Source organism: Meriones unguiculatus, chromosome 1 (genome assembly GCF_030254825.1).
Source record: "Meriones unguiculatus strain TT.TT164.6M chromosome 1, Bangor_MerUng_6.1, whole genome shotgun sequence".
NCBI lineage: Eukaryota > Metazoa > Chordata > Mammalia > Rodentia > Muridae > Meriones > Meriones unguiculatus.
The window spans coordinates 64,510,388-64,522,440 of record NC_083349.1 but is presented as its reverse complement, the minus strand read 5'-3'; the positions used below and the strand labels follow the sequence as shown (position 1 = coordinate 64,522,440).

Sequence of the window (12,053 nt, the reverse complement as noted above, 5' to 3'; positions counted from 1 at the left end):
TGGTTAGGAAATGATGTGCCACCCACTGTCATAATGTCACCTGGTTAGGATGTGATATACCAGAAATGTGTAAACCAGAAGCCATGTCTATCCCTCTGCACTGGCCAGGCCCGACAACTAGCTTGCCTAATTATTGAACCGATTCCTTTGTCTCAAGTACAATTAAAACCACATTAATTTGTATATTGTACTGCATGTATATAATGAGTTAACCCTAAATCCTCCCCTTACCCGCCTTTTTCTTTTCTCTCCAGCAATGTCTATATATCTCAAGTTGTGAATGCATAAACTTATCTGGTTATACATATATGTAATGTTTATACTGTTTGTAATCAGGGAGTAAACTTCAAATTTAAATTGCTAAATTAAAGGACATTGCTTATTTCATATTACAGTGGAGATATGGGACCAGTTTATTCTAAGAAAACAAGGCAGATTTCTTAAGGGACAGATTTCTTCTGGTTGTTAAGTTAGAGCTATTTCTAGCTGTGTTCATAAGAATATGTGTAGAAATTTCTATCTATGGAGTTTCTTTATAGGATCCCTTAATCCCCCATGGAGTAATATTCAAGCAATGTTGTTCATAGTTAGTTGCTTAATATATAATAGAGATGTTTACTCAAGAGGCTCACTTAAAAAATAACATAAGGGAAGTATCTATATAAAAATATTTAATGGGTCCATGAATAAAATATCACATATTCATGGAAGCAAAAGAACTACTTCCATATTATTACCATATACTGGAATGTTTTAAAAATATAGTGTTTATAAATATAATACTCTCTCCACCAGCCATAGATGCAGACCTTGGTTCATCTAATGTTGCCATGTAATTTTTGTTTCCAGTCTCATTGTGAGGGAATTCAGGTTCTTCCCAACTGACTATTCTAAGTGACCTGTGGATCCTGATGCCCAGTCTGATCTATACTTTGTGAGATTTCCCAGTGTGCATCAAGAAGAATAATTAGTCTTAAAAGTAGTACATGTGTTGAAAGTACACAGAAAAGAAATCACTTGTGTTATTTACAGACTGATCACTGCAGGGGCCCGTGTAGCTGCTTTCTAGCCAAGACTCCTGGGGTCTCACAGTGGATACAAACTAATTGCTACCTGCTATGAAGCTGTGTGCTAGATGAGGTGTTCCCTCTTTTCTGGGGATGGAATAGCAGCTGGGAAGTGGATGAGATGCGCCTTACTATCGTGGGGACCCCTCCTTCACATGCTTGCTCCCACCCATGTCGATAATGCTGGGATTAGAGATTCCCACCCAGGGGCTGGATGCTGTGACATTGCTAGTTTTTCATTGTGTGATCTTGGGCAGCTCAGGTTATGCAAAACAAAGGTCCTGTTGTAGATGTTTACAGATGCCTTCATCATTGGCGTTTTATTAATTCATTTAGATGACTCAAAATAAAATGTTTGGTCTGTTTATGCTTAAGGGGAAGGAAAATATTATGAGATTTAGTTGTACAAATTGACCCAGATGGTGGATTCTGGGAGTCCCACTTAAGACTGATTCCAATAAGTCATTTAGTCAAGTGTGTCCATATAAACTATTTCATCAAATCTGTCTTCAAAATGAAGCTGTATTCCATTTACTATTCAAAGGGAGTTGTGCTTCTATTCTGTTTTTTTTTAATTATCATTTATTACAAAATATTCAATTTGTGTGCCAGCTGTGGCCCCCTCCCTTGTCCTCTCTCAATCCTCCCCTCCCTCCCTCTTCTCCCCTATGCCCCTCCCCTAGTCCAGTGATAGGGGAGGTCCTCCTTCCCTTCTATTTGACCCTAGCCTATCAGGGCTCATCAACACTGGTTGCATTGTCATCCTCTTTGGACTGGTAAGACTGCATACCCCAGGGGGAGGTGATCAGAGAGCCTGCCACTGATTCATGTCAGAGAAAGCACCTGCTCCCCTTACTCGGGACCCCACTCGAGTCTATGGGCTACATCTGAGCTGGAGTTCTAGGTCCTCTCCACACACTGTCCTTGGTTGGGGTATCAGTCTCTGCAGGGCTCTATTCTGTTCAATACAAATAAAACTAACTCTATGCACGTGGACTTGGCTACGGTGCATATCAAGCCCTCAATTCCAATGTCTGAATACTTGGTTTGAGGGAAAAATCCTGGGAGTTGTTGCATTAAACAAACAAACAAGCAACAAAAACCTGAGAAAATCTGCTTAGTCAGCCAGGGAAGCCCATTCTTTCTGAAAAGAGATATTGCGGCTGCCCTGTACAACCATTGCTAACTGTGGGCACATTTCCACTCCTGGTAAAGCCTTGCCATATTACGTCCTCATTAATGCTCAAATGGCCATTTTTAGTTGCATATGCCTCCTGACAATAGCTGTCAAGAAGTTCTGCTACCCTGATTGCCACAGACATTCCATCTGTCTTCACCACACAGCCTTCCTGTGGTCTCTCTGGATGTGGGAGTGGTTATCAATGCTTTTGGCCACGGTTACTAAGCCGTGCTGCTGTAGCTTTGGCTCTCTGATCCAGTGATCTGCAATTATGTAGATCCTTCCATTCACAGACATGAACATTTGTGCGCTGTTGCCTTCCCACTGCACACCTGCTGTCCTGCGGTCTGGGGATACTTCAAGCCTTAGCACATTCTGCTCAAACACGCTACAAAATGCTGGCTCTTTTTTCTTGCTTTCAATACATCTAGGGTCAGGCTAACAAAGCAGGGTTCCCCACGCAAGCAAAGGCATGAAGCCAATACTTGAGACTTTTATTTTCTCACTGTGAGTGGCATTATTGTGCATCACAAACCAGCGACAGTATAGCCCAGCTGGGAGACAACAGGGCCTGGAGCTATACCCCTACATGGTCCTTACATGGGATAAACACTGTGAAAGAAAAGAAGTTCACCGAAAAGCATGCCGTCGAAGCTAAAGTGTAAAGGATGGGTCACATTACGACAGGAGAAATGAGCACCCCGCTCAGAAGGCACACACAGGCGAAAGGAGCCTTGCCGCATCCCACTGCCAAGCACAGGAAGTGCTCTGTGCAAGAAGAGCTGCAGCTAGAAATCCAAGGGGAGGCTGTGTTATGGACCTCTATTTTGAACCTCAACTTGTTTTTTTTGAATATGGATGTCTTGAATAGAAATCTTGAAAGATTTATGAAATTATGGAAGTAATTGGATTTGATCTTAAGGTGGTCTTAACACTAAGGGCTTTTATTTTAAAAAAGAATATTTAATATATAACCTTTTTAATAATTTTTATATTTTAAAGTCATAAAACTGTATTGCTATAGTTGTGTGTGTGTATGTGTGTGTTACATGGATATCAGTGTGCAGTTGCATCTACTCATGCAAAGCATGTGGAGGTCAGAGCAAGGCCCTGGGCATTCTCCATCCATTGCCCTCTCCCTGTTGCTTTGAGACAGGGTCTACACTGAACTAGAATCACATCATTACATCTAGTACAGCTGTCATGAGCTCTCAGGTCCAGCTGTCTGTGAGCGCCAGTCAGTGTGGTCACAGACTGAGTAGGAAGACCTCCATGACTGTCTTTTATGTGGACATTTAAGACTCTCACTCAAGACCTCCCACTAACAGAAAATGTTCTTCCCTGTCTCTGTGCTATGTCTTGTTAATGTATTCTTCTTATTTATTTAATCCCTTCAGTACTTTACCAAAATGTTTTGTAATTATCCCTATGTCAGAGGTGAATATGCTAAATATTTAGAGAGGTTAAGTAAAATTTCCATTTTTATGTTCTTGAGTGCCTTAATTCAAACTCAACAATTTGTTTTTAAAACACTAGTTTTAGCCTCTGCAAGATGAAATCACCAGGGAAGTTAAAGTGAAAGCAAACAGGTCTGTGGCCAGGCCTTTTCAACAGCTCTGCTTCTGCACAGCTCTACTTCTTTACTCGCATGGACCTGATCTGGGATGCTGGTTTCACGGTGCTCTTTTAACTGTGCTGTGCTTGGGAGAAGTCACAGCCACTGTGTCCTCAGTCTCTGGTCCAAGAGAGACTGCAGCAACCTCTGCTGGAGTGCTCAGCCCACCTCCGAGGTTGTTCTCCTACTTCTCCTCCTCCTCCTCCTCCATTTACTCATTTATTTGTTCATTTTATATCCCAACCCCAACCCCACTCCTTCTTTTCCTCCCAGTTTCACCCTCCCACTCACTTCCCCTACCCGCCCCCCTCTCCTGGCTCCTGATACCAACCCACCCTGCTTACATCAAATCACATCGGGACTAAGTGCTTCCTCTTTCACTGAGGCAAGACAAGACAGCCCTGCTAGGGAAACAAAATTCAGAGGGAAGCAACAGAGTCCAAGTTAGAGACAGCCCTTGCTCCAATTGTTAGGAGACCCACTTGAGGACCAAGCAGCTCATCAGCTTCATATATGTACAGGGCCTAGGTCCAGCCCATGCATGTTCTTTGGTTGGTGGTTCAGCCTCTATGAGTCTCTGTCTCAGGTTAGTTGGCTATGTAGGTCTTCTTGTGGTGTCTTTGACCTCTCAACTTCCTCAGTCCTTTCCCTAACTTCCTGAGTTGCACCTAATGTTTGACTGTGGGTCTCTGCATCTGTTTCCATTATCTGCTGGTTGAAGCCTCTCAGATAACAGTTATGATAGGGTCCTGTTTACAAGGTTAGAAGAGTATCCTTGATAGTGCCAGGGGTTGGGTATTTTCCATGTGGTAGGTCTTAAGTTAGGCCAGTCATTGGCTGGACATTCCCTCAACCTCTGTTCCATCTTTTACCTCTGCACATATTGTAGGCAGGACAAATTTGGGGTTGAGGGTTTTGTGGATTGGTGTACCCCTCCCTCCAGTGGAAGTCCTGCCTGATGAAAGGATGTGGCAGCTTCAGTCTCCATATCCCTGACTGGTAAGAGTCTCAGCTAGAGTCACTCCCATATCTTTCCAGGAGCCTCCCACACCCCAGGTCTCCAGCTTGTCCCACAGATGCCCGGACACCAATTTCCCTTCTCTCTCCCAGCCCTCTCACCCCAATCCACGCTCCCCCATACTTGATTCCCCCGCTCCCCTCTTCATCCCCTCTCACCTAGTATCCTCTCTCCCTCACTTCTGATGTCTATGGTGTATACTTTATTTCTCCATCTTAGTGGAATTCAAGCACCCTTTTTAAAACTCTCCTAGTTATTTGGTTTCTTTGGGTCTGTGGATCATAGCATGATTATCCTGTACTATATGGCTAATATCCACTTGTACACTGCAAACATCCCTAAAAAGGCCTTGCCTGGATTTCTGGTCCAGCTCCTGTGTCCAGAACTCTTGGTTTAATGACTGGATCTTGTATTCTAAGCCTGGATTTTTAAAGTAATCTTGGATTACATGCTTACTACTATAATTTCCATCTGTAGTAGGATGGTTGTTTTTCCTTCTGGCCCCAAGCTCCTGGGATAATGATCCAAGAGTCTCAAAATATATTTACAAATACCTAGGTCATAGAGCTAGATGTGCATAGATGTGCTCATATCTTAAAATAACCCATTAACACTAATCTACATTTTGCCCCTTTGCTGATTACCTTTGCTCAGGTAACATACACCTGTCTTCTTCCACACCTGGCTCTATCCCAGAATTCTTTCTGCCTGCTAGATGTCCCACTTTTTATAGGCCATAAGTTGTTTCTGTTTTTGACAGGCAATGCATCATCCATACAATACCCAAATATTCTCCCTAAGTAATTAATTCAGGGGTGAGGCCCTCCAGTGCCCCTCTTCCACCTAAACTGGAGGGTTGAAGGGCAGGATTTCGTGTAGCATCTGCAGTTAACATGAGTTGGTGATGTCAGTGGATGTGTTTTGCAGGACAATAGTTGCATCATGCGGTCTCCTTATCTTCTGGCTCTTCCTTCCTTCCCTCTTCTAAAATGTTCTCTGAGCCTTGCAGGTATGTTACAAAGGCCTTGTTTAGAGCCAAGCGCTCATCTGCCACTTTCCCCGAACACCTTATGTGCCTGTGATTCTGTCTCCTCAGTCACTTCAATTTAAGGGGGGAAAAGGCTACCCTGGTGAGAGGTGACAGTAACATTTTTCAATGGATATAAATATTAAAAGGACGATCCTCTGCTTTAATATTCTTACCACAAAAGATTAGCCATGCTGTTGAAATACTGAACATAGAAATTACCTTCATTATCCTTCTAACACATCTACCGAGATCAAAGCATAATATTATAGACATAAATATAAACTTTTTTGTTAATTAAAAGTAAAATTTAAAAGTAAAGAATACTGTGTTGAGATCTGCCAATATTAGGCAATAATGTCATCTTGCTATAAAGCAAAACGGCCATAGCATGTGCATTCTAATAATACCACCGCAGAAGCACAGAGGACAAATATTAAAATCACAGAAAATGGTGGCTTTTAATATTTCTTTCCAGTTTTAGGTTCACAAAGAAAAATATATGCCATTCATTTTTCTAAGACTGCCAGGCCCACAGAAAGCAAAATGAAAGAAAGTATGGGTAAAAGGAGAAGGTTAGGGAGGCATCAAAATGTGAAGGAAGAGAGTAGCTGACACTGCGGCTGTTGGAGTAATGAGGCCCTGTCTGCTGATGAGCCACAGGTAATATCAAAGGCACATTTACAGAGTGTTTCCTTTTCAGTAATTGTAAAAAGACTCCCTTGCCATTACAAAGCACTTTTCTTCACAGCAGATTGAAGAATGCTTTACCAACTGAATACATCCCTTTAATATTGATACCTCAGGTCCAACATAATCATAAGTTGCCTTGTTATTATGGAGGTAGCAGCCCCATTTAATAACATATTAAATGCATTATTCATTTATGTAACTCAGACCCAGGGACAGCTGCCGAGTTGAAAATAGAACCATTCTGTGATGCAAAAAGCAGGTGTGTGCTTACTTGAGTAAATTAACTCTGCATTTCTGCACAATTTTCTTCTAAATTTCAGGGACAGGTCTGGTAGGGCTAATGTGATACCATTTTCATCCAAGAAATAAAATGGTTTCAGAATGGGTTTTAATGAGCGCTTTAAAAAAATTGCCAACAGGCTTCTCTGTGGCCGATTCCCAGGGGGATAGACTCGTGCTTTGGATTTTAGCAGAATCCTGTAGCTACAGGATTTAGGAAGGCCTGAAGTGATGATTGGTCAGAACAGCAGCAAACAAAAGGAGAGCTCTGGCTGATGATGCCAGGGATAGTGGAGAGCCTTGGCTTCTATTACTGTTCACCAAGACAGAGCCACAGGTGTGCTTAGATGCTAAGTGATTAAGAGTCCTGACAGCCTTCCATCTGCACAGAGCTTCACCGTTGAAACACGGAGGCAGATTTGATGCAGTTAAACTCATGGGATGCATAATTATTCCAGAAGGCCTTGCTACCATTTTCCAATACCTGCACTCACGTTTCTTTCTTTTCTTCTTTTCCTCCTCCACCAGCCTATACTCATAAATGGACCGGCATTAAACATTCTCAGACATGACAGTGAACCACTCCAATGTACAGTGATCTTAACAAAAGGGTTTGGATCCCCTAATGGTCCAGATGTGAAATGCTTAGCTTTTGGATTATTAAGAGATGAAAGCCCCCCAAGAATAGAATCAGTGACCTTTAGGTGGATAAGGTGTTTGAGCCAGTCATGAAAACCTACTGCTCTGCAGGCATGTCAGCATTTAAGCTGAAACAAGCATGCCAGAGTGCACACCCTGGTTTCAAGCCTTGCATGTATCCTAGACACAAGGAAACCATCAATGAGCTTACACTACAGAGTCACAGATAGTAAGAATATCTTGCAATAGATTCTTAGCATGTAAACCCTTAAGACCTCAGAGGTCAGAAGATCAGTCTCACTCCATTTGAAGAGACACTGAAATCAGTAGCACGGAAAAAACGTGCTCATGGGACCAATGATCCAGGACCTGGCTGTGTGGTGTTGAGAACACTAGTTAACACTTAGAAGTCTCAGCTTCACTGTCTACATATTAGCAAGGATAACAATGCTTTCCTCACTAAAGGAAATGACAAGAAATGAAGGAAGTCATGCAGAGAGCCAGTACCGTAACAAGAACACAGGAATCATTCTGTAAATTTGAACTTGTTTTTGTTTGTTTATTGTTTGTTGTTGCTTCTATTTTCCCATTCTAGTCAAGAAATTGTTTTGGAGAGAGTAAGAGGTAAGATTGCTGTAAAGGGTGGATAAGCTCTGGGCAGCAGGTGGAGCATGAAAGAGCAAACTGATACTCTCTAAGGGATTTGCAAGAGAGAGGCGGCTGGAACCAAATGAGCTTGCTAGGGAGAAAGAGTTCAGAGAGGCAGAAAGGAAACAGAAAGCTTGTAGAGAGCGTTAATTGTGGCTTAGAGGATTTTCAACACATCCTGAGGCTGGTTGGAGGCTGTACAGGTGCTCATATTTTTAAATAAAATAGTTGGAAATAGTTTGTCAGCACTTACCAATTTAAAGCAATGTTTCTATCTTAATTATTTAATCCTGTATTTACACTACAGAGTGAATTAAGTATTAATGATTAATTTAGTACTAATCCATAGTGTATGCAGTTCTTTTTTTTTTTTAACTTTTATTCTTCCCTCGTACATTACATCCTGATCACAGTTAAGCATCTTTTTTGCTTTTCAGCCCTAGTTTTACATAGTTCATCTGGAGCCACACCACAGAGGGAAGCAACTTGCTAGGTATCAATGGATCAGAAAAGTGCCTGCAGGCCAGGTTCAGTCTAATACCAGTGATATAATGAATGGATTTTAACAGAGAGCTAAGTTTGTCCATTCTTTTGAATGTTGTCTATATCAATCTCGATTTACTAATTCTTTTATTTACTTAATATTTTTACATATTGTCTATGCCAATCTTAAGATTTGCCATCTAACCGCTGATCTAGACTAGTGGGAAGCTGGGTAGAATTGCCTCTAGCTTGAAAATGCACATCATAATCTATACTTTCTCTGAGTTGCAAATAGTATTATAATATGTGCATTTATTTTACCCTCCCTTATCTATAGTTTTACACGCCCCAGTTTTTTTATTTTATTTTATTTTATTAATTACACTTTATTCATTTTGTATCCCCCCATAGGCCCCTCCCTCCTCCCCTCCCTCCCCTTTCTGCATGCATGCCCCTCCCTAAGTCCACTGATAGGGGAGGTCCTCCTCTCCTTTCTGATCTTAGTCTATCAGTTCTCATCAAAAGTGGCTGCATTGTCCTCTACTGTGACCTGGTAAGGCTGCCCCAGTTCTACCAATGTTCAACCACAGTCTATAGGAAATCCCAGGGATGAATGGTTCATATGTTACAAAAGGTGTTGCCTTCTAAGATGAGCTCTCTCCTGACTCTGCATGTCTCTCTATTTTGTGTCACTCACACGATTTCATCTCGTCATGGCACCCTTTTACATCACCATCAAAGGTGTGGGTGCAGTACTTTGTGAGAGAAGCCATGCTCACATGAATTTTATGACAGTCTTTATTGTAGCTGTTTACTTTATCATTAGGTTTTATTTTAGCAGGGTGTTATGTTTAATATATAAATTAATCTATACACTAGTTCTAGAGTTTATACTATCGGCAATTGTAGCTGTCCCACTCGGTATACTGGAAAGTACGCAGGGACAAGAGAGGTCAATCATGATGCCTTTTGTATAATCCATAATTATATATTTTTGAATTATTGTCTAAATTATCTTTTTGTGTGTCTTCAACTGGTTATTAATGTAGTGATACCAGAGAACATGTTTTTCACTTTTGTGCTTAGCTCCCAGCTCCCAGGAAGAAATAATTCATCTGCTGAGTAGATGATCAAAAGAAGTTTATGGTAGGTTCGAGAGATGGCTCAGTAGTTAAGAGCACTTGCTGCTTCAGGAGGTTACTAATCCGGTTCCCAGCATCCACACCCGGAGGCTCACAATCAGCTGTGACTTCTGTTTCAGGAGACTGAATGTCCTCTTCTGGCCTGCTCAGGCACTTGCATGCCTGCGGTGCACATATGTGCACACAAATAAAAGTCCATGAAAACGCTAATTATAGATAGTATTTTTGGCCTGTTTTTGATGTTGGCTACTGTGTGTATTACTTTTCTTGTCTCTCTGGAAAAATATATAACAGAAACAACTTTCTTTTTGTTAAGTAGGAAAGCAATGTTTGGTTCATAGTTTGAGAGATATGGCCCATCATGTCAGGGAATGAATGGCAATTGGAGCTCTCAATGCAGCTTTTTCACATCTTGAGTGATCAAGAACCATTGTCTTTACGGCTCACCCTGAGTGAAAGTTTGTCACCTAGCCCCCCCCGCCCCCAAAGTTCCACCACCTCCCAAATCTGGGCCACCAGCTGGAGGCCATATGGTTATACAAATGAGCCTGTGGAGGATATTCTGCCTTCAAACAATAACAGGGACTTTATATAAATCATATGCTGCCAGTGTGTGCTAATATGAAAGGTAGGAAGTTAGGAGGTAATTGGTCTTCATGCTAGGCTGTAGGTTAAAATTTCAGTAGTAATATGCATTACATGAGCTGATGGATGACTTGTGATTTTCTGCACTTAGGTATAGGAAGGTGGTCTCCAATAACTGTACTGATGGAGTGAGAGAACAGTATACTGCCAAACCACAGAAGTGTCCAGGGAAGGCCCCTCGAGGGCTCCGGATAGTCACTGCAGATGGAAAACTGACAGCAGAACAAGGGCACAATGTTACTCTCATGGTGCAATTGGAGGAGGTAAGGCTACTCTTGTCCATCCTTTGCAAGGGAAAGTAATATTTCTATTAAACCATGGTTTTCTTTACAAACTCTTGTTCACATTACCAAGTTTGGGCTACAAATATTTTTTTTCTACTTGTGGCTTTATATTTGCTGTTATCATCTCACTTTCCCTGACACATTCTCCAATTTTTTTCAGTTTTCTGCAAGTTGGTTTTCGCTCCTTTACTTCAGTGGCTCTCTTTGGAAATAACTTTGCTTTATCATCATTAGTAGGAGAATTCATTCTCAAAATGCATGAATGGTTTTCCCAGAATAATTTAATGCAGGCCTAACCAAGTGAAAACAGGCTGTGCTTTTGCATCTCTCAGCCTGATATCATTGCTTTTCTTTCCAAAGGCAACAGGCTGGTTAAATAGATTGATCAAATATAGCATTAAGATATAAATTAGGGTAACATCCTTGACAGTTGAGTCACTGTAACTTGGTAACACTCTGAGGACATCATTATGAGCACTGATTACTCTTTAACAAATTGTGTTTGTATGAAATTTCTGACTATGTATGTGGTGAATAAAAGAAAAATGTACTCTATGTACTTAGGACTTCAAAAAGGCAAACTTGTCATCTTGGAACTAGGTAGATGGTTTCTAAGAATAAGTACATTAAATAAATTACCTCAGTTATTAAATCAGGCCATAATCATGTCTTCAGATACATTTTCTGCATACTGAACTACAGCCAGGACTCTACTGACTGATCAAGATAACCGTATTTTCAAAAGAACTAATGAAATCAGCATTAAAGTACACAAGGCTGACTTCCGTCTTCCTCTTCTGGTAGCCAGTGGCCCTAGATCTTTCATTTGCACAAACTATCCAACATAAACTTGCCACATATGAACATTCTCATTCAGCAGATGTGGTAGACATAGTAATACTCGTTCATAAGAAATTTACAGTTACACACAGTGTTGCTAAGTAAAGTGAACAGATAAAAGCAAAACAAGGGGTAAAAATTGGAAAAGAGAAATCAGAGGCATGTGACTGAAGGGAAACACGAAGGAGTTAGGACTGTTTGCTAATTTAATAGAAACCATAAGCACATTTTAATAATTCCTTTTATTTTGAGATTGTGATAACCTTTCCCCGTTCCCTTTCCTCCCAACCTATCCCATAATATTCCTTTCTTACTATCTTTCAAATTGCTCCCAAATTGCTCTGTCTTTTTAATTGTACCTACAAGTAACATATAGATTGAGCACATATGTGTGCATAACAAAATCTTAAGTATTTTAATTCTTAATCTTTCTGAGTCAGTGCCTTTAACTATACCTAATCTTCCATGACTTATGATTCTTAAACACTCTACT

The 12,053-nt window shown here is 41.0% G+C and overlaps 1 protein-coding gene across 6 annotated transcripts in view; it reads left to right on the top strand.

Moving 5' to 3' along the window:
* The window catches only part of Sorcs1 (sortilin related VPS10 domain containing receptor 1), a 510,611-nt gene that overhangs the window by 434,014 nt on the left and 64,544 nt on the right, over window positions 1-12,053 (top strand). For all 6 annotated transcript variants that reach the window (XM_060390928.1, XM_021648752.2, XM_021648751.2 and 3 more), the window contains exon 18: window positions 10,528-10,699. In XM_060390928.1, the coding sequence (XP_060246911.1) occupies window positions 10,528-10,699 (172 nt within the window). The remainder of the gene's footprint in view (window positions 1-10,527; window positions 10,700-12,053) is intronic.